Source organism: Simochromis diagramma, unplaced genomic scaffold, assembly GCF_900408965.1.
Source record: "Simochromis diagramma unplaced genomic scaffold, fSimDia1.1 OVJJ01000596.1, whole genome shotgun sequence".
Classification (NCBI taxonomy): Eukaryota; Metazoa; Chordata; class Actinopteri; order Cichliformes; family Cichlidae; genus Simochromis; species Simochromis diagramma.
This window is the reverse complement of record NW_024387245.1, coordinates 2,831,831-2,858,659: the sequence shown is the minus strand read 5'-3', so window position 1 is coordinate 2,858,659 and position 26,829 is coordinate 2,831,831. Positions and strand designations below refer to the sequence as shown.

General features: G+C 41.3%; 3 protein-coding genes and 1 pseudogene across 12 annotated transcripts in view; 3 read left to right on the top strand and 1 right to left on the bottom strand.

Annotated features, from left to right (window-relative positions):
* Positions 1-281: 281 nt before the first annotated feature.
* Positions 282-22,044, bottom strand: LOC120714638. 3 transcript variants are annotated; one of them, XM_040000978.1, is made up of 9 exons: positions 22,034-22,044; positions 4,581-4,681; positions 4,163-4,431; positions 3,550-3,741; positions 2,824-2,993; positions 2,507-2,656; positions 1,464-1,636; positions 1,286-1,380; positions 282-791 (listed from the first exon to the last, which is right to left on the bottom strand). In XM_040000978.1, the coding sequence occupies exons 3-9, from the start codon at positions 4,346-4,348 to the stop codon at positions 702-704; spliced, it is 1,056 nt and encodes a 351-aa protein (XP_039856912.1). In that variant the 5' UTR covers positions 4,349-4,431; positions 4,581-4,681; positions 22,034-22,044; the 3' UTR covers positions 282-701. The 3 variants fall into 3 exon arrangements, with proteins under 3 accessions (XP_039856912.1, XP_039856911.1, XP_039856913.1); XM_040000977.1 differs by having other exon boundaries at positions 282-1,380; XM_040000979.1 differs by lacking the exons at positions 4,581-4,681; positions 22,034-22,044 and having other exon boundaries at positions 282-1,380; positions 4,134-4,239.
* LOC120714055 lies at positions 5,841-7,196 on the top strand (annotated as a pseudogene).
* thumpd2 (THUMP domain containing 2) lies at positions 14,083-21,663 on the top strand. 2 transcript variants are annotated; one of them, XR_005691451.1, is made up of 11 exons: positions 14,083-14,306; positions 15,415-15,553; positions 15,682-16,272; positions 16,380-16,516; positions 16,998-17,075; positions 17,268-17,320; positions 17,582-17,669; positions 19,305-19,376; positions 19,476-19,590; positions 20,228-20,376; positions 20,669-20,786. XR_005691451.1 is itself a non-coding variant. In XM_040000976.1 (11 exons), the coding sequence occupies exons 1-11, from the start codon at positions 14,196-14,198 to the stop codon at positions 21,027-21,029; spliced, it is 1,866 nt and encodes a 621-aa protein (XP_039856910.1). In that variant the 5' UTR covers positions 14,087-14,195; the 3' UTR covers positions 21,030-21,663. The 2 variants fall into 2 exon arrangements, 1 of the variants encoding a protein (XP_039856910.1); XM_040000976.1 differs by having other exon boundaries at positions 14,087-14,306; positions 20,256-20,376; positions 20,669-21,663.
* A 30-nt stretch (positions 22,045-22,074) lies between the features above and the next one.
* The window catches only part of LOC120714634 (mitogen-activated protein kinase kinase kinase kinase 3-like), a 49,703-nt gene continuing 44,948 nt past the window's right edge, over positions 22,075-26,829 (top strand). For 3 of the 7 annotated variants that reach the window (XM_040000968.1, XM_040000972.1, XM_040000969.1), the window contains exon 1: positions 22,076-22,340. In XM_040000968.1, the coding sequence (XP_039856902.1) occupies positions 22,242-22,340 (99 nt within the window). In that variant the 5' untranslated portion in view covers positions 22,076-22,241. Of the gene's footprint in view, positions 22,341-26,829 lie in introns of all 7 variants that reach the window. The other 4 variants (XM_040000970.1, XM_040000967.1, XM_040000971.1 and 1 more) reach the window with 3 other exon arrangements.

The following is a 26,829-nucleotide window of genomic DNA, read 5'->3' as shown; positions in this document are numbered from 1 at the left end:
GAGCTCAAGTTTTATGTTAGCATTTCAGTTCTGGTCCAGATATCGTTTGTATCATTTTAAATCCCTGCTCCCATTCCTGTGTTTCTTCTGTTGATTTTTGGTTTTGTTGGTGTTTTCTATCTCATCTGAATTTCAGATCGGCTAAAATAAATACTTGCTTGTAGAATTCTTCCTGTACTTTTCTCAGAAATTTGTTATTGATAACTGTTAGTGCCCTTTTGGTGTATTCAATTCTGAAATTAAAACTTTGACAATGTAGTAATCATGGGGTGTTTTTTTTCCTTTGTATAGTGTAACTGTCCTACTGGGAATGTACCTTAATAGGTTAACAAATGAAATAAAGTATGAGTGTAAAAAAAGTATCAAAAAGAAATCAAGAAAAACTTTTTGCAATCAAATATTTATTACTGTTCACAGACAAAAGGTGACCCATTAAACAGGGTATCAACACAAAGAAAATCCAATTCAACAACAAACAAAAAAATTCAAAGCTCATTTTCAGTCAAGGCTGCTGAACTTTGCGTGGTTCACAGCACTGCAGACAAGTCTGTGGAACTTAAATTTTGCTTAAGCAATATTTTTTTATCTAAATAAATTAAAATAACTTAAGAACGATACATAATGGGTTATTTTATGATGCCATGATCGCAGAATTTTGATTATCAGCATTATTGGACTGAAATCTTCTCAAGGATCTCAAGTCAGATCTTTGTGTTGGTACATTTCCAAGTGTACTTCATCCTTCCATCATCCTTCTGGCTGAAATTTGGCTGATGGCCCTTCTGCTTCAACTACAGAAACAGGACGATGAGCATTGAGGTTGAGCTGTGTTCGGTGGTGAGTTGTTTTTGTAGTGCACTTAATGTAGTCTTGCTTGTTGGCATGAGAGCATTAAAACACTCAAAAAGGCAAGTTTAGGAACAGAAGCATGTATACTTCTAAAAGTCATATGGCTGTTGCACTTTCATGGGTTTGTAGCACTGTGCTAATTGGAATTAAGGCTTTGCTCTAGCTGTGATTCTACAATGCTGAGTTTCAAACGTTCCTCTCCCTGACTTCCTCTCCTTTCCATCATCACCTTTTCCACTATTTGTACTTCATCTGTTCCTTCAGCCTGGTCTTTAAGATGCACTCCTTCACTTTTTTCGATTCCATTAGCCACCCCTGCCTTGCTTTTACATCCCAGTTCAGTTGTTAGCACTCTCAGTCTCTCACTAGCCTTGTTAAAGTAGTTTTCCAGCTCTGCCACAGGACCCTTAGCAGAGAACAGGTGATCCAAGTATACCTGAGTGTACTGATCCGAGGTGATCAGATCCAGGTTAATTGAGGAGGGCACTGTTGTAGAGGATGTATCAAGCCCAGAGACTCTCCTTCTTTTCCCTGTTAATTTAAGACAATTCAGTTAATGCAAATCCACTGAGACTGACAAAAGTAATTTCACTACTTACTTAGACAAAATCTACCTGTCTCAGTCTCTATGGTGGACAGAGGGATGGTCACACTCTTTCCTGTCTCTCTGTCGGTCACAGTGAGTCCAGTCATGGTGCCTTCTTCTGGCACCTCACTGCAGGGGTCAGATGCTGCAGGAAAACTCCCTCGACATTTTACAACACACACTGTTTTAGACTTATAACGCCTGGAATGAGGAAAGTGGAGAGTGACGGGTTTGCAGGAAGAATTGGGATGGAAGAAGAAAGGACAGAAAATGTCAGTCAAGTGACGCATTTATCTCTGAGTTAACACCATTGCTCTAAAGTTGTTTCATAACATATACTTTATAAAATCTTAACCATTAACTTATACAAACATCAGTTTATTTCCACAGCATTGCAAGGATGTTACAATTTGGCTTTCGTAGTTTACCCTTTTTCACTTATCTTATGTAAGGGTTTCAAGCATTGCCTCTCTGGTTTCAGATTTTTTTCTACTGTAAGCAGAAAGTCTAAATGCAGCAGAAAGTTTAGAGCTACATTTTTCTGACAGCTTGATTAGCGTTTTTGTGTTTCTGCTGTCATATTTAGAGCAAGCTAGAGAGGATGTCTCATAGCAGATAAGCAGGCACTCAGCAGCTCTAGTATCCACTGTCAGGGTGCTTGTTAGGGTTCTGCTACCGCTGAAGTGTGGTGTGTTTGCTGTGTAACAATGCCTCAAATACTTTGTGACAGGCCTGTACATTCGGCCACAGTGTCAATGACTCATGTAAACTGATGTTGTTGTTGTTTTCCTTTTTAAAGTATCATTCCAAATATGTAAGTGTTGAAGTGATTGTTACACAGCAAGGAGGAAAAGAAGAGAAATTTCTGAAAATGCTTTCAGCCTAGTCGAGATGTTTCGTTGCCACAGTCATCAGATGCAATTTCTGAACTATGCTGTGCCCAAAAGTGAAGTTTTGGAGCATCTAAAAAAGACACAAAGTCATCACATACAGCACTCTTGGCTGGAATGTTGTTGTTGTTAAAGCAGTAAAATTCTCCTCCCTGTCTGACTGGAGCATTTAGTGTTTTACCTGTAAGCAGGCAGGATCTGTGTGAGATCTTCTTTGTATTGCTGCAGTGCTGCCCTTGCAGACAGGGGCTCAGCCTTGCTCTCAAGGCGAGCCAGGTGAACCAACATTTGGGTGTGAAAGAATGCTCCGCTGGCCCAGTGTCTCAAAGACCTGAAGGAACCAAAAAAACACTAATTGTGAGTCCTTCTTCATCTGACTGGATAGTTCTTTGTAGAGTACTTCTTTCTTTTAGTCTGTTCTATGTAGTTAGTTATTTAACTTGTCCAGTATTTTTTTTACTCTATAATATCATCCTCTGCTCTACTGTATTCTCTCACCTGGAGTCACAATCTCCCCCTAGCAGACACGTCTTCAGCTGGGTGAGGGTGAGGCTGAGCTGGGCCTCAAGTCTGACAGCATCCTGGATCAGCCTGCTTTTATCATTCAAGCTGATCCTACAGCGCTTCAGGTATTCCTCCATCACCTCCTGAAGCTCCCAGACTCTCTGCTGCAGGAAGAAATTCAAAGATGTATACCTCAGTATTTTAGAAGCAATTCATTTGGTGTTGACATCCTGCAGCTTTTTACAGTTATTCTTATCACCCTTAACATACAGTATTTGTAGGAGCATGCACACAGCTGGCTGAAATGTACTGTTATAAACCAAACTAAGTAACCCAGCTGAACAGGTAATGGTTAACACATTAAACATTCCCAGTAGATTAACAGTCTTTATTCTACATTTGGATTTAGTTACATGGTGAATTGTCAGAATATTTTTTTTATAATATATAGCTATAAACATCCAGTGACTTAATGATGCATTTATTCTTGGTCAAGAAAGGTCAGCTTAAGTATGCAAAAACTGTTGCATGGGTCCGTTTTACAGAGTAATGGGATACATGTAAACCTGTATAACTTCAGTTCAGAAACTGCTCCAAGAGCCAAGATTTGAATAATACTGATCAACACAGTGGAAATACACAGAGAAAGGATATCATCATGTATTGTTTTGCTTTTTATTTTCTATTATAACTCCTTCACTAGTTCCTTTAAGGCTTTACCTGGCATGACGATGATCCTGCTGACTTCCCTTTAACACCCGACTGTTTTGCTGACGTATATGCCATATCCATAACCATAGAAACCACTAATCCCACCAAGCCCGCCAAGCGTGGCTCATCTGAGAAAGTTGACAATCGACTAATCAGGTCCCTCAGGTAGGTGGGCGCTTTGTTCCCAATGTCGTTCTGCAACTGGGTGAAAAGAACAAACTTTTATAGCCTGCTGAGTGGTAACAGAAATCCAGCACACTGTTTTATATTATCTGCGTCAATAAAATTAACAGCTGTGAACAGCACCTTCTCGTCGTGATATTGGTCTGTGTAGGCCATTATATTCATTTGTAAATTCTTTACAGTCCCAGTAGGACTCCTTTTAAGTGTCATTTTAATCGCAGGTATCAAGGCAACAGCATCGTCCTGCTCGTCTTGCTAATATTCATCTGGGCCTTATGACTGAGTGGCTTTAAAGGTGATCAGTGAGCACTTTCACACTTAACACACAACACTGTGTTTTATTTTCTCTCTCTCCGTGCTATCTCAGTTTTCTGCTTTCATGAACAGCATCACAACTTTCCAAAGCTTACTGTCGCACTTTCTTTTAAAGCTCTTTAACCTGCTGCAGTTGTTCCTGGAGGCGGTCCTGGGAGACAGAGCTGTCATCATGACTGGCTAAAAGGAGCGGGTGGACGACTCCCAGGTCAGGTACTGCACCACCTTCCAGCATGGCATCGTAGAGGAGAGAGCCAATAGCGTCCTTCACTTGAGAAATTTCTTCTTCAGTTGAGAATAGCTGCCCCATGGTGTGTTTTTGTCTCTTTCTTTCTTTTGTTTTAGTGTATTTACATCAACAAACCAGAAAATATCCCAACTTTATGACAGCATCTGTGGAAGAAAAAAGAAAGGAGGAAAACAAAATATTCTAAAATTAGGGGGTTTACCACACCTTGCGAATAGCTGTACAGTCTACAAAATTCAAGACACAAACAACAGATCTATTTGATTCATGAGCTGTCACAGGATTCGCAAATTACCTCCAAATATCACCGTAATGTTTCGCACTAACATTCAGCAACGTTTTGGTCCCATCTGAGCTCTCTGTTACTGCAGTGACTTGTGTTTTGGGCAGCCGACCCTTCTACTTCCTCTATGCTGCAGTCGACTGTCACCAAGACAACACACCTTCACAATATTGCTCAGCAGTAAACCTAGAGCTCCGCCTGGCGGCAGATATCTGCAAGTGCAAGCTCGATACATCTTCAGTAGCAGTGAGTGCTCTCAATACGAGAAGGTTTTTGGTTCCTGTCAGCATTTGGTATATGGAGAACCAAGGCCTCTGAGATTACATTACTTTTTTAGATGATATTTTAAACTGCAGGCATCATAGTGAAGTTATATGAAGGACCTCCTGAAATAAGCCGGAGGACTTTGGGAATGAATGTAATAGCTACTCTTTGTGGCAGTGTTAAACATTGAAAAAATAGGCCAAGGTCTTTCATCTTTTTTTATTTAGCTAAATGGAACAATGGCCTTGGTAGTGGTGTGATACTGACTTTTTTTCTTTCCTTTTTTTTACTTGATGAAATATGGGGCGAGGGGATTTGGGACTTTATGTAGTGTGAGTATTATTCTTTGTTAACTGGGACAAGGGCTTGTGCGCCGTCAGGTCAGAGTTTTGTGTATACAGCTAAATTAAATGCCCCACGTGGTATTGCAGACCTTAGATCAGGTCAGTGTCTATATGTTGATCATTTAGACAACTCACAGTTCCCTTTCAGTCAATTCACTCGGTACAACACGTAAGCATGGGATATCACACCCTTGCGTGTCCTGGCTGAAGAAACCCTTATTCACGCCTTTAAGGCAGATGACGTGTGATGACACGCGCACGGCCCCGCCCGCACATATAGCCGCTGTCATCACAGTCATCCCTCAGTTCTTACGCTCTTCACCTCGCTGAGAACACCTCTGCTGAGTTGGGCTAGCGTTGTCTGCCGACTTAAACTTAGCTTAACTGCCCCTGTTGGTGTTAGCCTCTACCACGCAGTTGGTGTGTCGGCTACCCGCGGAGCGCAAATTTCAAGTTTTCCTCATTGTCGGCCCAATGTGCCGCCGCTGCTGCGCCGGTCGGCCACGATGACACCTCAAGTGTTCCCGCTGTTTCTCATTGTTGTGCCCCAGAAAAGGTGCCTCCAAAATGTATGAATGTACATGTTTCCATGTTACAATCAATAAAGAGTGTTGTTTATTCTCAAACAATCACAAATAGGCAGCACAGGCAGCCTGCAGGCAAAATGAGCCAGGTCAGGCAGCTGATGCAGTCCCCTGCAGACACACTGGGGGGCGACAACGCCCCGCCGACGGTGCTGCCGGTCAGCTGGCTGGCTGCTCACTTTCCTCAGTGGCGCGCTTGTGCTCCCTCTCCGTGGGTGCTGCGAACCGTTGCCATCGGTTACCGGTTGCAGTTCCGGGTCAAGCCGCCTCGTTTCCAAAAAGTCGTAAACACGACTGTCAACACCGAGGCGGCCATGATGCTCAGAGAGGAAATAAAGGCGCTATTGCAGAAAAGAGCAATGCGAGTGGTCCCCGCTTCGGAGACAGACAAAATTTGGTACAGCCGTTTTGTTGTTCCGAAAAAAGGGGGAGGGCTTCGTCCCATCCTCAACCTGCGAGTCTTGAACACATATCTACTTACGTACAGCTTCAAGATGCTAACACTCAGACAGCTCTTGAATGCAGTCGGCCGGGAGATTGGTTTGCAACAATCGGTCTAACAGATGCTTATTTCCATGTGGCTATACACCCAAAACACAGGCAGTTTCTGAGGTTTGCATTCGAGGGCGTAGCCTACGAATACCTAGTGCTGCCGTTCAGGCTGTCGCTCGCTCTGCGCCCCTCAGAGAGAGAGGCATCCGCATCTTAGCCTACCTAGACGACTGGGCTCTCGTAGCGTGCTCCAGAGAGCAGGCGGAGACACAGCTCAGCTGTCACTGGTTCTGTCACACATTCAGACACTGGGGTTCTCTGTGAACTTTCAAAAGAGCTCGCTAATCCCGAGTAGGCAGATTTCTTTCCTCGGTTTGGAAATATGCTCGCTGTCCAGCCGCGCACGTTTGTCAGAGCACAGAGTGGCCGCGTTTCATCGCTGCCTCGCTCAGTTTCAGCTGGGACGCAGACTGCGTTTCCAGACGATATTACACAGCCCAGCGCCAGCTGCACATCAACCACTTAGAGCTGTTAGCAGTGTTCTTAGCTCCAAAGCATTTCCGCCCAGTCCTGGAGGGCCAGCATGTCTTAGTCAGGACGAACAATTCAACAGTGGTGTCTTACATAAACAGGCAGGGAGGAACACGCTCTCCCCCTGTTGAAGTTGTCTCGCTCTCTGCTGTTATGGTGCAGTGTTCATTTTCTGTCTCTAAGAGCCACCCATGTCCCGGGCCACCTGAAGCTGGGGCCGGGAGGATCCTCTGGTGAGAGAATGGAGGTTACACCCTTTAATAGTGGCTCAGATTTGGGATCTATTTGGCAAGGCGCAAATAGATCTTTTAGCTTCCTGGGTAAATACTCACTGCCCCCTGTTCTTCTCCATAATCGACCACGATGCACCCTTGGGCTTGGACGCGCTAGCGCACCAATGGCCAGACGTGCTGCTGTATGCATTTCCCCCAGTGGAAATGATATCTCCAGTTCTAGAGAGAGTGCGTCGGCATTCCCATTTCAGAGCGCTAGGGCCTCATCTACTAAAGGCTTGTACCGCCACACTCTCCCATTTCAGTGCTCTATTGTGGATGTTTTGACATTCCTGCAGGAGCTGCTGGATAAGGGCCTTTAATTTTCGACAATTAAGGTTTATTTAGCAGCTATATCTGCTTGTCATATTGGCTTTGACGGGCTGACACCAGGTGCACATTCCCTCGCCATGCGTTTTCTGAAAGGGGTTCGCCGGCTGAGGCCCGTGCTTAAGTCCAGTGTCCCTGCTTGGGACTTGTCTTTGGTGCTGGAGGCCCTTTGTAGCCCCCCGTTTGAACCCATTGAGTCTGTGGATATGAAATTCCTTTCATATAAGACTGCATTACTTCTCGCTTTGGCTTTGGCAAAGCGAGAAGTAATGTAGTCCTTTTGCATCTGACGAGCAGAGGAGGATGCATTCTCTTTGTCCAGTGCGTGTGCTACGCACCTACATTGATCGCACTCAGAATGTGCGTTTATGTGACCAGCTGTTTGTCTGCTTCGCTAATTCAAATAGAGGTAGAGCTCTGTCCAAACAGAGGCTGTCCCACTGGATTATAGAAGCTATCTCACTGGCATACGGCACCAAAGGTCTTGCTTTGCCCCACGGGGTGAGAGCTCATTCCACCAGGGGGTTGGCAACCTCATGGGCTCTTTTTAAAGGGGGGCCTGTAGCTGATATTTGTGCGGCAGCTAGTTGGGCATCACCGCACACTTTTGTGCGGTTTTATCGGTTGGACGTTACAGCCCCTTCGGTGGCTCATGCTGTCCTTTCTGCTGGGTCTACCACTCACTAAGGATGTGGTGGTCAGATTCCGGTTCGGTGGCTGCTCTGCGGGGCGTGTATATATGTCCCATACTTATGTGTTGTACCGAGTGAATCGACTGAAAGGGAACGAATAGTTATGTCTATAACTTCTGTTCCCTGAAGGAGAGGAACGAGGTACAACACAAGGTGGCCCCACTGAGCAGTTTGGCTCGGTGAAGAGCGGCTATCAAACTGAGGGATGACTGTGATGACAGTGGCTATATGTGCGGGCGGGGCCATGCGCGTGTCATCACACGTCATATGCCTTAAAGGCGTGATTAAAGGTTTCTTCAGCCAGGACACGCAAGGGCGTGATATCCCATACTTATGTGTTGTACCTCATTCCTCTCCTTCAGGGAACAGAAGTTATAGTCATAACTATTTGTTAGTGTGTTGGGTTGCATCATGTTATTTTGGACAAGCAGCATATGCCATTTTGGATGCTGACTTTAAATGGAGTGGCAAGCAGACACGCCTGACAGCCTCTGTTGATCTTTGTAATTCAGCGTCAAAAAATAGCAGATGGTGGAAAGAATTAAAGGTCAAGGTTTTGTTTTTGTTTTGGGGGGGGTGAAACACATTCTCTTTTTTTACTGACAATATCACAAATTCAAATGCTTATTGTTGAGGTCATTGGTGAGTGTTGGCCCAGTGTTTGGTGACTATATAAGTATATCAGCTTTCAAGTATGATACTTTAAAGTTGCGCTAATCATTAATTTTTGTGTTGCAATATTATCTGTATAACAGATAATTAAATATGTTTTAAGTTTTTTTTTGTATTTTGCTTCAGTCTGACCAACCCTAATCAGCCTCGTTTAAAGCTGCAGATGGCAGTTGTTTTTATCAGAAATTCTCTGATGAACTCACTGTACCTGCCCAGCACAACACAGAAAACAGACCAAATTAGTAAATGGGTGGTGAACATTCGGCAGTTGGAAAAAAAAAAGGATTCCCTCAGGAACTGATGGAGAACATTGCCAGACAGCACAATAAACCACACATGCAGAAAACAAAATCATTTTTCAGCATCCACATGTCTGCTGTCCATCGTTGCGCTCTTCCCCATCACTTCTTCTAGCTGACAGTTAGTTGCAGTCAAAGGAGCTTGCAAAGAAAAGGGTCTGGACTTCTTTAAGTTGCTTGAAGACGTTTCACCTCTCATCCGAGAAGCTTCTTCAGTTCTAAGGTCAAATGGCCGAGAGTCCCAGATTTAAACCCAGTGGGAGTATCCCCCCAAAGAGGGACAAAAGGACCCCCTGATGATCCTCTAATCACCTGAGCCAAGGTGTGAAAGCGGGTGTGGGTCCCAATCAGCCAGGGTTTCGGGTGAGCTCATTGTGAAACCTGGCCCCACCTTGTCATGCGAATTCCTGAGGTCAGATGGCCCAGGATGTGAGTGGGCGTTAAGGCGTCTGGGGAGGGAACTCAAAACTGGATTATAGATGGCAGACAGTTGGTGTCGTAAACCACCGCCTCTGTTCAAAGATGGTCGCTCATAGTGGACATAGATGGCTTCTTTCACTCCTCTTTGAAAGAGGAGTGAAAGAAGCCATCTATGTAACTGTGAGAACCTTCACAGACAGTTAGTTGCAGTGTTTGCTAGCTGAGCACTGCCACTGTCAGAGTGCGTCTCCATCTTACTCTCTCCCCCTCATGGATGCTTGGCACACTTGCAGTCCTCTGAGAGCAGTAATTATTTATCTGCATCATAAGCAGACACACATCAGCACTTAAAACAGGCAAGAATGCACACATACATGACACATATAAGTAATGAAATTTTCATGGTCTCTATCTTTTTTACATTCTCCTCTTAAAGATCAGACTTCCTCCTGGGAGAGAGATTAAAAGGAAAGAAAGCAGAGAGAATAAAAAGAGCGTGTGGAGAGAGAAAAAAAGGAGAAAATAAAAGATAAAGCAAAGGTGGTGCTTATAAAAGACAGGAGTTGGAGGAGCATGACAGATGGACTCCACCTACCTTAATTAAACACACACACGCAACCATGCCTGAATAGTCTGGCCTTTTAAATGACAGCTCTCTTGAAATTGCGCTGAATATTAATCATCACATGCTGAATGTGTAATTTTAGGAGATAATACCACTTGAAACTCCAATTTAGTTTTTAATTAGAAAACTGATCATTCAATCTGTGACATTTAAGTCTGTGCGAGTGTGATTACAAGTCTCTTAATATTATTATGCGTGTGTAGAACAGGTGTAGATTAGAAAACGTGCCTAAGCGAAGCTTCTGTATGTCTTTTCCTATGTCATCGTGTCAGAAATCCACTCATGTGGGAGTGGATTTGTGGTTTAGAGCATGGCCTTTTATGGTGCATAATTGATCATTGTGAGACTGTGCTTCATGCTGTGTCATTAGCATCCACATAATGGCTGACATCTACACACTATGCACTAACTTTTTTGGAAAACTTGTATTTTGTTTTTCCAAACTTTCAGCCACAATCATTAGACCTTACCCAGCAGATGAAGCTCCATTTTTCATATGGAGTCCATTTCTGTTCATTCATGTCAGCTGATTAATTCTCTCTGGTCCCATATGATGGTAGTGACCAGCTATGTTGCATGGTTTGCTACCATAGTACTAAGAAAAATACAGGAGGCTGACCCAGAGGGGGCAGAATCAAAGATTTCTAGGGATAAGGTGGGACAAGAAAGCAGATGATTGGCTGTGGCGACCTCTAAAATGAGTAGCTGAAAGAAATAATGCTAAAAAAAAATGTGTGAAGTGGGAAACGCTGGCGCTCGGTCTTTCATTATTTATTAAGTTAAATGAAACATAAAATATGTTTAGTGCACAGCAAATGACAACATGTATCACCATAGAGATGCTCTGATCATATTTCTGTCTCTGGAAATTTAACACTGTAATTCTGTGCTTATTTGCAACTGTAGCTGCACTTTTTATTATTCTCCTCCTATAATGTATTGTGTTCAAGAATCCATTAATAAGGCTGGCATTATAGAGCTGTAATAAAAAGCTTTCATTTTGTATGGCATATCTAAGCACATGGGATTCCTGAGTGCATCATTTTCCCATTTCTTTCTCCCATTTAAGAGTTTCACCCTCTTTCTCCTTCCATCTGACATTTTCTGCCTCTTTTTCTTCCTTCATCTGCCTCCCTCCTTCTTCCTCACTCTTTCCTTCCTCCCATCATTTATGGAGTGTGGAGGAGAATAAAAACAAGTTTAATGTACAGTAATACATCATGCTTTGACTGGTGTAGCAGGCTGCATCCATATTGTGAAGCTGTTATAGTCACTTAGCAGCTGCGAGGCTAATTATTGCAAATGACGGCTGTTGAAAAGAGTATTAATGTCTCCTTTCTACATGGCTACATCCCCTAGTTTGGGCTGATTAAAGTAGGCACATGCTAAACTTTAAAGAGAAGGAGTGCAGTAAAGAAAAGGGGGAGAGGGTGTCTTGTTAAACCCAGTAAATCCATCTTGAACTTTAAGTGAAGGTGTCATTGAGCAAAGGCGCTCTAATCTCCATCCTGCAGTCCACAAAAGTTTAGATCTAAAGCACTTTGATGTGCTTTTATGATTTAATGAAGTGACTTTAGCAACAGCAACTGCAAACATTTACTTCCCAAATCTTTCTATGTATGTGATACAATTTTGTTTAATATGCATACAAGAAAAAAACTGTAGGCAAATCACACTTAATGAATTCATCTAGAATAAACACTGCCGCCTTAAGTAATATTACATCAATCAAAAGTTATTCCCTTCCTCACTGTTGTTATGAAAACATATTTACTCACCATAATTTGACACTTTGTCGTGAGCATGCATCACACTGTGATAGGTTACACCAGCTTGCCAACATTTGAGGGTTTTATAGCACAAGTCAGCAGGCACAGTACTGTTCATCCAATAAAGTAAAGGGATTAAATATGTTGGGGTCATTAAAATGTCACAGGAAAAAAAGGAAGATTAAAAAGACAGAATGTCGCAAGGCACGCAGAGAAACACAGATAAGAAAGGGATTTAGAGTAAGTGTCGAAACATTTGGAAAGAGGCTCCCTCTGTATCTCCTAGATAAGAAAAATAGAGACAATTGAATGGAACCACTTACTTCTGCTGCAGGATTTTATTAGTTTTCCTCTCAACTCTCAGTGGACACCTGCTCACAGCCGCCTCCAGGTAATGTACTGCGGCAGAGGTGCGTGTAAGTAATGTGAATGCCCAAACTCATGTGGAAGAAATGTAAAATTGAAAGTGTGTGGACAAAGTGTATGGAAGTGTATGGCTCAAAATACTGACTATGCATTTTCAGTCCATCTAAAGGGAAACCCTCTGCAGAGGAGCTGAGAGAGCCAGGAACTTGTGAGTTGTGTATGTCCACTCAGGCAGCATTCATGCCTGCTCTGTAGGCAGTTCCTGTCAGAAGGAGGGGGCACAGTGAGGGGGCGGGAGATTGTGCCTCAGTGCCTCTCTCCTTCTGAGATTGTAAAAAAAAATTAATAAAAAGTGTTTGGTTTGTGCAGGTGGTCTGGTCTGTCTCTAAACAGTCCATGCTGCACCCCGGACTGAGGTTAAGTCCTGAAGTTAAGAGCCTGCTAGAGATAAAACCATAGACGAAGAACTGGCTGCTTCGGCATTTTTCTTTTTACCTAATTGGCCTCAACTTCAGGTCCTAAAATCATATTTGCATACACCTCAGTTGTCAGTGAACATTTTAAGCCCACTCGGTCACGACAGATGGCTGCCCCTTCCTGAGCTTGGTTCTGTCGGAGGTTTCCTCCTTATTAAGAGGGAGTTTTTCCTCCCCACTGTTGCCAAGTGCTTGCTCATAGGGGATTTTGGGGCTTTTTTAAAACCAACCGCTGATGGGTTCACTGGCATCAAATTCACGACTCGGCAAATATGTAAGTGGATGTTTCATCATCAAGTGAGGAATCGTCCATTTAAATCATATTTGCGAGTCATATTTAGTTGTATATAAATTTGATTTGTGGGGCACTAAGGCCAATCACAGACTAATTTGGACAATTAGGAAAAAATACATTTAAAAAATTGGAAAAAAATGGATGTGCCAATGTCTCATATAGGTTTCAAATAATATACCATTTGATTTCAGCATATTTTTCTTACATTTGCAGTGCTCTTAGTGTTATATTCTTATGATTCTGTTCATTTTATGAGTACATTCTTCTGCCTTGCTTCACATCAGAGAATCGGCAATGCATTAGCCTGTCTATATACAAAAGGAAAACTACAAAAATAAAAATATAGGTAACTTTCAGATTAGTAAAGCTATCAATGGATTCACTGTGCCCATAGTAAAAAGACATTATTTCATATTATGTTTAAGTCAGTTGTTATCCAATTTTAAAACTATCAAATATAATAATGTCTATTTTTAGTTTACTTTGTTAATAAAAAAAATTTTGGGGGGATTTTCAGAAACACTAACGTTATACATAGCAAAATATCAAGCAATCCTCTAACTCCCGTTTACATACAGACCTGTGGCCAACCTTACAAACAATTTTGCATTTTTTCTAGCTGAGGCTTTCAAAATAGATAACTGGTGATTGTCACAGTGTAATGTGGGCAGCTGCCTGCCTAATGTAACTTAACATCTTCACAATATTTTACACAAAATGAGCAAATGTATCTTTGTTTCCTCAGCTAAAACAGTTCGGCTGCTGTAGCTGGTATTTATGTTGAGAGTGACATCTGATTTAAAAACAGGGAGCAAAAGACACTGAGTAGCATATCCGTCATCATAGAAACAATGCCATAAATGTAAGGAACAAAGGTCAAAGTCTTCATGTGTGTACATACACGGACCACATGTGCATACTGTTGTCCAAATAAACTCACAGATATATATGACAACTCAAGTTTGTGGCGTTAAATTTGTATTCTAATTTTAAAAATGTAATACACACCTATAACCTTTTCCCCTGTGCAACAGAGACCCCTGCTGGTGGGCAAACGACTGGCAACAATTAATGACATAGTTCCGTTTCCGGTGTAAACAAACAAGCCAATATGGCGGCTTTCGTAGTCAAACAAGACTCGGCAGACTGTTGCTAGTAGAGAGCGTCGTTTGTTGAGATTTGACACATTTTATAACATGGATGAACCGGGAAGTGGTGGGAATGTGGTTCGTTACTACTGCACGGCCGGTAACGGTATGGAGGCTTTTTTAATCAACGAGGTGAAGACGAAGCTAGCGGCTGAAGACGTGAGTGTTAGCTACATGCAACAACTAACAGCTACCCCCCACCCCCCAAAAAAAAAACAAAACAAAACAATAACCTCGGGGTCTTCATGATTTAAAAGCCTTTAAGAGACAAATATACGGACGCTCTTTGTGTGGAAAGAAAAGGAAAAAAAAGTCATAATTGACTTCTAATGTTGATATTACGAAATCTTTTTTTATTTATGTTATAGGAAATATTCAAATTTACAGCAAAGTTTTATTTAAACGTTTTAGTCAGGCTTTACGTAATTTTGTGATTGTCGCTGTCACGCGATGTAATCCGCACAGGGTTAAAGCATGCGTACAGCCTCAAATATGTATATACACTCCTTCAATAAGTGTTGGCAACAGACACATGGTTGAAGGTTGGCTGTTCCATCCAGACAGTGATCCCAAACACACATCAAAGCTGGTTTTGGAATGGATAAAGAATGATAGAATTAAGCCTCTAGAATGGCCATCCCAAAGTCCTAACCTCAACCCTGATGGAAATTTGTGGGGTCTTTTTAAAAGTCAGGTCTATGCCAGGAAACCAACCAGTTTAAATAACCTCTACTAATTCTGACAAGAAGACTGGGCAGATATCTAATTAGAATTATGCCAGAAGCTTGTTGGCTAGCAAAAGTGCTAAGGGGCATTTAATCAAATGTTAGAAGGGCTAATATATATTTATTTGAGCCTGTACGTACGTTTTTGAATCTGGTTGGGTTAGAGAAAATACAAAATAAATTTAATCCTGTGCACCAATTTTTTTTTTTTTAAAGTCGTTAAAGATGTACACTGTACAATCATTCCACTATGGAAAAAGAACCGTTCAAAGAAATCATCAACAGTCCCAAATTGCTGCCCATGATGACTGTATGCAAACTTCTGATCACAACTGTTAACATGATCTGAGTCAGCTGTTGTCTCAGTGTGTAGAGAAACTGTTGGCCATCGACATGAGTGGTTATCAGTGTTCGATCACTACGACCAAGCCAAAGTGACCTTTCTCTGAAGGTTAATCTACTATAAGACAGGGTTAAAAATTTACTTTTTGATGAAAGATGTAGAAGAGCTCTTAAATGTGAATGTGGACTTTTGCATTTAGGTGTGTCAAATTCCAGGTAAAGTGTTATTCAGCTCTTCTGCAAAGATCAACAGAGTTAGTAACCTGAAGGGTGCGGAGAGACTCTTTCTTCTGTTGAAACAAGACTCGCCGGTGAGTCTGTCTGCCCACACCAGCACAGGTAGTAGCCTCAAACTAACTCCAAGAACCTATACATACAATTAATACAAAAACATAAGCAATACCATTCAGTGTTTACATACCACTTCTGAACTGACTTCTGTATCGCGTTTTTTGTAATACTTATAGCAAAGGCAGCCTCTGTGCTACAGTCCAGACTGTTGGATGACAAGAATCAGTGGACCAGTGCTGTAATGACATGGAGTCGACTGCAGGGGGAGCTGACAGGCAGCAAAAACACCATCAAAACATCAAGCCCTGCCCTGGGAGTGACAAGGAAGAGGGAGGATGAGATGAGAGGGAGTGACGAACAGAGCAGAGAGGGGGAGAAGAGCCTTGTAGAGTTTAGAAGTACAGGAGGGGAGAGGAAGGAGGAGATTGATAAACAGAGAAGTGGTGGACAAAATGGAGTATCCACAATGGCACAGAAGAGAAAGAGAGATGAGGAGGAGGAGGAAAAGGAGAGGAAAGAGGCAGCTTGGGACACAGGCATTGAGAAGACTGTAGAAAAGGGGAAGGCATGTGAGGAAGAAAGGACGAGAGAGGAAGAAGCAGAGGGGATGTTAGAGGAGTTTATCGACTGTACACATGGAGCATACGTCAATGGGGGAGGACCAGTTTGTGACCACACAGCATCCAGGCTGGAGCACCGTGGAGCAAGTAGCAGCAGGAAGATGGAAGACATAGCAAAGGATTTCACTGAAGAAAGTCAGGAAAATGGTAATGCAATGGCAACATTTTATTTTTATGACGGCTTATACATCAGTGACTTCTGAGGTTAAAGTCTTTATATATTTATGTCTCCTCGTGTTTATCTCCATATGAAGTGAAGACCACCGGAGAAAAAAATCAGACACTGCTGACAACCTGTGAGGATAAACCAGAGCTGCTTTCCTGTATCCCGGTCTCCTTCAGGATCAGCTGCAAATGTTCTGGATCTCTGTCACGATGCTTGGGCGCACAGGTAGGAAATGTTAAAGTCTGTGTCTCTGCTTCTTTTTACAGGTGTTTAACAGAAATGAAGTGCAGGGGCAGCATGGTAGCTCAGTGGTTAGCATTAACTGCACCTGGGTTTAAAGTAGGTATGAGTCTTCAGTGTAAAGTCTCAAAGTTCTCACAGTGCTTTGAGCAGGTTTCTCCAAGAGCTCTAGTTTCTCCCACCACTGAAAAACACGACATGTTAATGCTACCACAACACTCACCACAACTTATGTAAGAATAAGTTATCTTAACACAAATGTTCAGAGATACGAGTTGTCATTTCTCCTAATAGTTTATCAGTTTAACTTACCCAGACAAAGGGTGTTGCGGCAATAATTGTTTAAAAGGATATATACTTTTAATCTCTCCATATTACTAAGTGCAATCCCTGGGATCCACATAGAAACAGACATTCATATTCAGTGGATATGTTCAAAAAAATGTTCTACTTTTGTGTGAAACAGGAGGTGAGCAGAGTGATTGGAGCAGGTCTGAGCAGACTGCTGGGCTGGAAGGCTGACTTGAAGAATCCACAGTTGGAGGTAATCAGTTGTGTTTGAAAAACAATCTGTTGGATTGCACTGATTATAAGCTCAGTTAAGTTTTGTCTTACAATAGAAATGTTTGCAATATAAATAGTCCGTCTGTAGTTAATTGCTTTGCAGAGAGTCTTGCCTGTCTTTTCTGGCACTTCAGCTGTAATATTATCTATTGTTGTTGTTGTTTTTCTGTAGATAAATGTCCATTTGAGTGATGACTACTGCCTGCTCGGGATCCCACTGACCAGGTTATTGACAATGATGTTTTACATTTAACACAGTAATATACATCGAAGTCTCAGTACAGCAACAGACCTCTTATACATTATGCAGTTCTTTTATTGTCACTGCTTATAATATGCTCTGTCTGTTACAAGTTTAACTTACTGCTTTTTGCCATTAAGACCCACAAATGTTTAATCAAATGACTTAAGATGGACCGGTCTCTTTAATATTATATCTGTAATTAATTTGATAAGAAGTAATAAGTTGAGTCTTCTTTCCTTCAGGTTGCCTCTTGCTAACCGGAGCTATATAAAAATCACGGGACTAAGGTCTACAACAGCCTGGGCCATGGCCTCACTGGCTCATATACAGGTGTATATACTACTGTACACACAGCTGTTCTGTGCCTGTTGCAGGTTATGGTTTGAATACTGATCATCATCATCATTTATTTATATAGCACTTTAAAACACACCTGGTAGACCAAAGTGCTGTACAATACTAATATGCACATAGTAATAAAACCAGACATAGCAATAAAAAAAAAAAAAAAAAATATATATATATATATATATGTATATGTATATATATATATATATATATATATATATATATATATATATATATAATATATATATATATATCAGTTAACCACAGAGTTAAAAGCCAGGGAATAAAAATAGGTTTTTAATAAAGACTTAAAAACTGGCACTGATGTAGCCTGTCTAATATGGAGAGGAAGGTTATTCCAAAGCATCAGCGCTGCAACAGAAAACGCTCGGTCTCCTCTAAGTTTCAGCCGTGACTTTGGCACCGAAAGCAGCAACTGCTCAGCTGACCGAAGGGAACGAGTGGGGACATGGGGCTTCAACAAGTCAGACAAATAAACAGGTGCCACACCATTTAGAGATTTAAAAACCAATAAAAGGACTTTAAAACGGATCCTAAATTCAATTGGAAGCCAGTGTAGAGAGGCCAAAATCGGAGTGATGTGATCAAATTTCCTTCTGCCAGTTAAAAATTGTGCTGATGAATTCTGAAACCATGACGGAGTTATATTTTTATGTGCACAAATAAGAAGGCATCATCACATCATGCAAGCAGAGCTCTTCCATTTATGTTTGTGTAGCAAAATGATTTGCCTCTAGTTTTGTTTGTGGTTTTTACTGTAAATGGGTGGCGTTCCCACTCCGGCTCAGGGAAGGGTTTTTGGCCCAGGTAGAGGAGTTTACATAGGGGTGCAGGAGATTGACAGATGGAGTAGAGCTACATCTGCTGTAATGTAGGTTCTGTATCTGTCTATTGTGTATTGTAAACACCGAGCGTAAAAATGAAGCTTTTAGTTTACCCTGTTGATCTACACCTCACCTATGGCCATGAGCTCTGGGTAGCCACTGAACGAATGAGAATGCAGATACAAGTGGTGGAAATGAGTGTGGCTGAGCTCTCCCTTAGAGATGGGGTGAGGACTTCCACGATTTGGGAGGTACAGCTGCTTGGAATTTGACTAGGATGCCTCATGGGCAAGGTATTCCAGGCATGTTCTACCAGGAGGAGGCCCCGGGGTAGACCTAGGACATACTGGAGAGATTACATCTCGTAGCTGGTCTGGGAATGCCTCAGCATTCCCCCAAATGAGCTGGAGGAGGTGACTGGGGAGAAAGAGGTCAAGACTTCTCTGCTTAAGCTGCTGCCCCCGTGACCCAGCTCCAGAGAAGCAGTAGAAAACGGATGGATAGTTTAGTTTGTTTTGCCCATTTGGAGCTGGGAAGATTTTTGATATTTACTTAATTACATGTGCTAAAGTAACAACTTTTACTGTAGCATGTGTTTTTACAAAGTGAAAGTACTTTGGCTAGTCTACCCCCCCCCATCTGATCCACTTAAAGAGCCCTTAGTATGATGTTAGTTGTCTGTTACTTGGCATTCAGTGTGGTGAACCAGTCACAGTCATACTTTTTGTGGTTAACCAGCTGTATGCGCTGTATGCTGTGTTCTGTTTTCTAGCCAGGCTTCCGTGTGGTTGACCCAATGTGTGGGGTGGGGACCATCTTAATAGAAGCTGCACAGGAGTATAAGGTCAGAAAAGAAATCATGTACTGTTGATCTTTAAAGTGTAGAAATGTTTAGAAAAGTTTGTTTATGAGGTTTAAAAATCCTTGTTTCTGGGATTTTCAGGATGCCTGTTTCCTGGGTGTGGATATTGATGAAGCACAGCTGCAGAAGGCCAGTGAGAACATAGCATTTGCTGAGTTGGAAAACAGAATAAACCTGCTGAAAGCGTCGTCTCTGGGTAGGTCAGCTGCACACAAAAAGAGCAGTAAAGTAAGCTAAATATTACATTATTAATACATGTCTTACTTAATTGTATTAAACTAATGTTCTCATTTAAAAAGAGGGACAGACGTTAACTTTTTAAATCGCACCAGTTGTAAATCCAGTGCAATACAAGTGGATTTTAAGGCGGACGACAGATGGCCCTGTGTGCATGAATGAATCTAGTCATGTGTAAAATTAGCCAGACATGTGAAAATATAGATAAACATGAAAAAATTATTATGTGCACATTTCTTTGAATGTCACATATGACATGTTCAGTCTTATCAAACCTGACTGGCGTTACTTATATGAGGTTAGTCTTTATGGTATCTTAGAGTACATTTCTTTTTTTAATAGAGGAATTATATCTTGATAAGACCGACCACCATAAAGTAGCTCACATTTTCACATTTTTAAAAAGGATTAAATTATAAATTGAATTACTATAAATTAAATTTTAACTATATTACAAATTCATGTCTTTGAGAAGTTAAATATTGAATCTTAGCTCCTGCATTTTCACTGTGGATGCATGGCTGCATTTTTTGGATAGGACTCAGTGAGTGGGAGGTTAGTGTGAAGCCTGTTGTCGTATATTAAATTACCTCTAGGCTTGTTTGTCCTCCTCTGTGTGTGCAGTACTGCCTGTGCCCAGTGCCACTGTAGACGCTGTGATCTGTGACCTGCCATTTGGCAGGAAGTTTGGCTCCAGAATAGACATGGCTGCCAACTTGCCACTCATCCTGACAGAGATGGAGAGGTTTGTTCCTATGTTTGTCGGTCTCAATTGTTTCTTTTAGAATTGTTTGGCGAAACAGAAAACATTACTTGTTTTCTCTGTGAATGTGTGTGCACTGTGGATTTTTAGCTTGGGAGTCACTTTGCACATCAGTACACATCCTAAGCTGTCTTATTGTTCTGTTTTTTAGTTATTTTGTTTTTTTTTAATAGGAAAAACTAAATTAATGCATAGATTAAAAATGTCATAGCTATTATTGGAATAAGCATTGAAAGATAGAGATGCAACTATTATAACAAATGTTTGTGTCTAGAGTTCTCCGTCCTGGTGGTATCCTGGTGCTCCTCCTGAGTCCTCAGTTGTCCTGTCTACTCAAAAAACTTCTAATACAATGTGAAACTGGACCAACATCTAACCCTGAAACAAAGCCTCAGACTGGGATGCAAAACTGCCCATCTTCTTCCAGATCTCCTTCTAAGAAGCAGACTTTCCAAATCCACTCTGGGGTCAAATCCTCACCAAGCCAAGAAACCAAGCTTCAACACAGTCTGCCTTTCACTGTGTCCTCATTGAAGCATCAAGCAACTTTCAGAGTCAGCTTAGGAGCAATAGATGGACTTATTCATAAATATGTCAAAACAGACTGTTGTGTTTTCAGGGATGTTATGTTGTAAGGCACTTGGTTTGATTTTCTTTGTTGCTAACATGTAAAAAAAAAGAAAAGTGGCCATGTTGAAATACCACTGTGTTTTAACCGCTCTGTAACATGTTTTGGTTTGCTTACAACTTTTTAATTGTAAATGAGATTTCCAGGTATTTAAAATGTGTTTTGGAAGCAGCTGAGAAATTATTTTTGAAAGCTTACAAGTAAAGAAATTTTGATTTTCCAATCCTCCAGCAGTGCTTGACCTCTAATTTCTAAAATCCTGCCCGTGGCACTCATTCCCAAGCTCACTTATTCATTGATTATGGTTATCTTTAAAAAGCAACTCACAAATGTTGCTCAGTATCTCAACGTGTTCATAAAATTGCCAGACACTGCCTTTTTTTTGCATTACTTTTTAATCAAACTGTGATAAATTGTGAATTTCTTCTCAACACTTTTCAGGTTAATAACACTGGCATAGTCCCCTGCTTTTTGTTTTGCTAATGGAGGACCATTCCATGGTGACTGTATGTTTTTGTTTTTTTTAAGAGTTTTATGGCAGAAAATAGTTTACTTTTTAAATCAATTGTGTGTTTAACTGTTTCATTATTTGCTAACACTACTGGAAAATATGAAATATCTCTAAAACGGTAACAGGAAAAGATGGGATTGTTTTTTTCCTGCATCACAGACCCCCTCACTGAATCATAAAGTTGCCATCTGCCACTGTTTAGCCCTGCTTAGCCCAGTTTTACATTAAGGGAGCCAAATAACTCAGCCATAGAGCTTAGTGTTTTTCATTCATTTCCTTTCCCCTATAGCTTCCTGTGTAAATCCCAAAATCTGACTTTATTTTCATTATATAGTGAAATCAGTGTAGGTTTGGATTATAATTTGTATTTTTTCTGCTGTTTCTTAATATGTATCCATACAAGCAACTAGTGAAGTAGTAAGCAAATAGTAATAATTTAATTGCATTTTAATTACCATATTCAACTACGAAATCCGTTTCCAAACGCATTAAAATTTAACAACACACGTCTCCCCCATCAGACACCATGGAGAGGGTACGCCATGATGTCCATTGCGCATGCCCAATGCGCAGTGGAAGCCATGTTGGAGCTACATTGGATTCAGGCTGGGATTTTCTGACGCCGTATGTTTTTCTTTAAATATCTGTTTTCGTACATTGTTGGGGTTCGTAAACCGTGCGCGATCGGCGCCGTAATCGGCAGTGGAAATGATGAACTCCAGTGTCGACCTGTCCCGGCGGAATCCACAGGAGGATTTCGAGCTGATCCAGAGGATAGGAAGCGGCACATACGGAGATGTGTACAAGGTAAAACTGCAGTGCGCAGTCACATAGTTCCATTTTCGGACACAGAGTAGTTAAACACCACCAGCGTATTTACAGTCTTGCGGTCCTACAGTGGTGTTATAACAGTAACGAATCGTTTCTATAGCCATAAGTGGGCTGTTTCTAATATGCTGTTACCAGAAGGTTTTTGTTTTGATGCTTGTTGGTACAGTAATTACTGTGCTACTCATGTTATAATTCCATTGTCGGACACACAGCAACTGTTTGACTTCGCTTGTGTTTATGGTTGTTATTGTCTTGGCCTTTTTATCCATGCTTGTTTAGAGATCCGGGTTACCATTATGTTAATGTTTTCTGGCTGCTAACATGCCTGGGTTAAGACTTAGTTAACGTTTAATATAAACCCAACGTTAATTCTTGGTTTGTTGAGCACCGATCATATTTACCTCCGTGTAAGTGAGTTGTTGCACAAATTGTGCTACGTCGACGTGCTTGTTTGTACTCGCTGGACTGTGGCTGTGGTCTAAATTGCGTTGTGAATAACAGCAGTTAATGTTAAAGAAGAAGTAGGAGTGGTTGATGCTTGTCCGGTAATAGACCTGCAGTAGCTTAGCTGTCCGACAACGGACTACTAACTTGATAGCATCAAGAAGCTAGCTGGGACGTCTTGATGCTACGTGAGAAAACTGTCGCAAGTAGTGAACATGCAGGGATTTGTTACCCTTACATGAACACACACTAAAAAAGAGACTACCTGATAGTTTACTGGCTGTTTGTAGTATCGTAGAGGCTTCGCAAAACATGTTAAACCTGTCCGCGTATCCCGGACAGAGACTGACAGCTGCCTTTCCTTTGGCTAAAGCGCTCAGATCTGACCAAGCTACAACAACAACAACAACCGTGAAATAACCGCTTCATATAGTTGTTTTTCACACTTTAACGTCAGTAGGCACTCGTCGGGTCATTTTTAAAGAACTGTGGTGCTCATTTTTATGTAGGCTGTGTAATACAGTTGGCCTCTTGGTCACTGGGCTCCACACTTTACCGAGGCCCAGTGCTGGGAACCCAAAGCCTGTAATCCAAACTGTAAGGAAGTTCCTGAATGCTGTGCAATTCCATCATAGTCTCAACGACTGTGTCATTGTTCGTTATATGTAACACAAAACAACAGCAGTAATAGCCACGTACCACAACAGAAACACAACAAGCTGGTCATGTATCATGGGAAATGATACAAAATATGACAAAGTATCCCCAAATAATGCTGCAGTACGTGAAAACCAATGAGAATATGTAGGCCAGGATACTGTAACTCTAAAACTAAGAACCATGGGCATAAAAAAGTAAACCCATCAGTCTCACCCGTTTGATCTGCCCTCTGTAGCAAATCAGTAAGGTTACAAAAGTTAACCATCTATACCCTCAGTTATGTATTTGTTTGTGTAATAGTCACTCTGTTGTGGAATTTAACTGCTGTGTGAGGGAGGCTTTTTGTAGACTGGAGATTCATTAAACACGGTAATAGGACTTGATGATGTTTGGTTAACCTCCAGGGTCTTTGTGGTAATTACAGGAATCCTAAAGACTAGAGATGTTAAATATTTCCAGTCTTTTTGAACACGCACAGTCTGTTAATTTCAATCCTAAATAGTCCATCATATGCATATTATATCCTTATTTATTTTGTGTGCGTTTTCACAAGTGCCCCTCATACCCGCCCACCCTCCGCTGCTCCTAATCTTGTTTGTTTCTAATTTAAGTTCAGTATCTTGCCTTGTTGTAGATAGGTAGGTTGGCATCTCAGACTTGATTCCCCTTCCAGGCCTGGAACAAGCGGCACATAGCTGATTAATGTGCACCAAAGTAACTTGAAAAACAGTTATAAAGGACAAAAATCACACAACTACACAACTTAAATATGGCAGAATTATGAGTTAGGTTGTAATTTCTCACTGGAAGCAGATTAATATGTTGATAAGGATGCTATACTGTAGGAACTATGATCATTATTTAGCTAAATGTCTATTTCATTGTTCCAGCAGGAATTTACTGAAAGACCTGAAACCTCTGGATGTGCTTCTAAGCACCAAGGCACATGGTAAACCTCACCGATGCCTATATTTGGTTCTACCACTGTGTGAAAAAGTGTGGCTTGGACAGGAATGTTTGAGCAGGAAATAAAGCATGAACTCTGCTAGCTTGTTTTCTCCTCTGTTTGTGGACCTGCCACTCTTTGTGTATCTGTTAGAAACTGTAGGAGGAGCATTGGCTGATGTTGAGACAGGCCTTCTGTGTAAAAGATCACAAATCTGAGCCTCACAAAAGAGAGTTTTCAGGGTGAATTTGTAGCTCAAATTTTACAAAGAGGGGAACCCGTATTTTGTGAAACCACCAACACTGCATGGTAGTTAGTAATATATGTAAAGCGAGCCATTTCAGGTCAAATAAGCACCAAGGGTTCAGGTGTTTCTCCCAAAACCCAGGTAAGGATGGAGGAAAATACCTTAAAATGGTGAACAGTCAGTAGAACTACAAGTCTCTGTGTCATATGATTAAAATGTTTACCTTCAAAGTAAGGTGACGTAAGGTAGACATAAGGGTTGTGGCACAACCCTGGGGCTGTGTAGTAAGTTGGGACAAGAGAGTATTTAATGGTGGTCAGTTTATCCGCATTTAACATCACATTATTTCCCCAGAAATAAATAACAGAAACTAGACACAGGATTGGTATTCCTGAACGCAAATCCTCCACGTATCGATACTGGAAAACAGCCTTCCTACTCCTCTTGTATTAGAGGTGACAGTTTTGTCTGATTCACATATTAAGCTCCTTCTCACCTTTGTGGATTACACTGCCTTTTGAAAACAAAAGGTATATTCAGTGTCAACTTTCATGTTAAGAATTACTGGAACATGATAGCAGTAAACTGCACACTTATGTTTGCCAGTCTTGTTGGTGAGTCAAAGATAAGCCAACAGAAAAAAAATGACATTGACAAACCAAGCTTTCTCTCACTACCATTTTTATTGATTTGCCACTTAATTCTGGGCGAGCGGTGGAGCGACTACACTCTTCTTTTTAAGTTCCACTTAATATATGTTGCTCAATATGTTGCTCTAAAGTCATAAAAAGAAACCTGTTCCAGACGTACTGCTGCTGTACCTGCCCTCACTCTATTTGCGTCAACAGACAAAGCACAGACCGAGTATTCATATGAAGGCTTATGTTGTTTGAGAATTTGAGATTGTTGTGTTCTCACGAAACACTTCAAGAATCTACAAAATATTAGATATCATGTAAGAGGTTAGCAATGGTATTATGGCTGTTTACCTTTTTTTTTAAACTGATTTTGAGTCCGTTTACTAGCATGGACATCTGCATATGCCAGAGTCGACATAGTTATTTGTGTCTGGTTATTGACACTGAGAAAAGCAGAACGTTTTTTAAATGTATTGTGGGGAGAATTTGCGTTTTAAAATGGCCTTAAATTGAAACTCTGCATTAGGATGTTGGAAAACTGGCGCTGCAGGAAGTCACGCAGTTGTCAGAAAGAAGACTGCGGTGTGGTTTGAGTCCTTTTTTGAGGTTTATGTTTTGCTTTGTCTGGTTTTTACTTCCCTTGATTTAACCAGGAAAGCTTGTGCTTCTTCATTCTGTGCACTAGAAAATGATACTTAAACAAAACATTCAAATGTGATATCAAGGGATCCTTTACAGCAGCGGCCCCCAACCTTTTTTGCGCCATGGACTGGTTTATGTCCCACAATATTTTCACGGCCTTTAAGGTGTCATGGATAAATACAACAAAATAAAACCAGTACCGGTACCAAAAAAATAAGATGTATTCATAACACACGGGAAATGTCCCAGGGAAACCGAGTTAACGATAAAAACGATAAAAAAAATAACAATAAAAGCTGATTTAAAAACACCAAAAACCATAATTTTCACACCCGAGCCTCAATTCTCAATTCTCGTGGCCTGGTACCAACCATGGCCCGGGGGTTGGGGACCACTGCTTTACAGGCATCCATACACAATGTGTTGGGAGTGATAGAGCCCGTCTCACTACTGCCATCATCCGATGTGTGAAGATGGAGACACCAAAGGCGAGTGTGTATCTGCGACACACCAGTGGCTTTGACGAAAAAGCAGTATTTGGCTCCCAGGGAATGAGAACAGGCTGGTCATAAAAGTAATACAAGCCTTTCGTCCCGTCATCCACAGTTGAAGCTGTATTACGTGGCTTTCTTTGCATATTCACTTACTTTTTTGAAAGAATGGAAAGAATGATATCCATATTGGTTATAAATGTGACAGTAATAGTTCCCCTGCCCTGAACTTGTGTGTGTGGCACAGTTGAGTCTCCGTAGTATAGGAATGCAGGAATCTTCACTTCCTCCATGTGTGTGTGTGTTCATGTCCTATTGTTTCACAGCAGTCTAACAGAGGAAGACGGTGGAGTGGTGAGCCCCAGTGCAACACATACACACAGAATAAGATGAATGT

Bases quoted from the DNA above. Each gene is read 5' to 3' on its own strand.
- LOC120714638 (XM_040000977.1), bottom strand. From the start codon at position 4,348: ATGGGGCAGCTATTCTCAACTGAAGAAGAAATTTCTCAAGTGAAGGAC. The intron at 2,994-3,549 runs GTAAAGCCTTAA...TTCTTCCTGCAG, and splicing joins CAGGATCATCGTCATGCCAG to CAGAGAGTCTGGGAGCTTCA. The intron at 1,381-1,463 runs GTAGATTTTGTC...TTAAATTAACAG, and splicing joins CACCATAGAGACTGAGACAG to GGAAAAGAAGGAGAGTCTCT.
- thumpd2 (XM_040000976.1), top strand. From the start codon at position 14,196: ATGGATGAACCGGGAAGTGGTGGGAATGTGGTTCGTTACTACTGCACG. The intron at 17,321-17,581 runs GTTATTGACAAT...TCTTTCCTTCAG, and splicing joins CTCGGGATCCCACTGACCAG to GTTGCCTCTTGCTAACCGGA. The intron at 19,591-20,255 runs GTAGGTCAGCTG...CTGTGTGTGCAG, and splicing joins GCTGAAAGCGTCGTCTCTGG to TACTGCCTGTGCCCAGTGCC.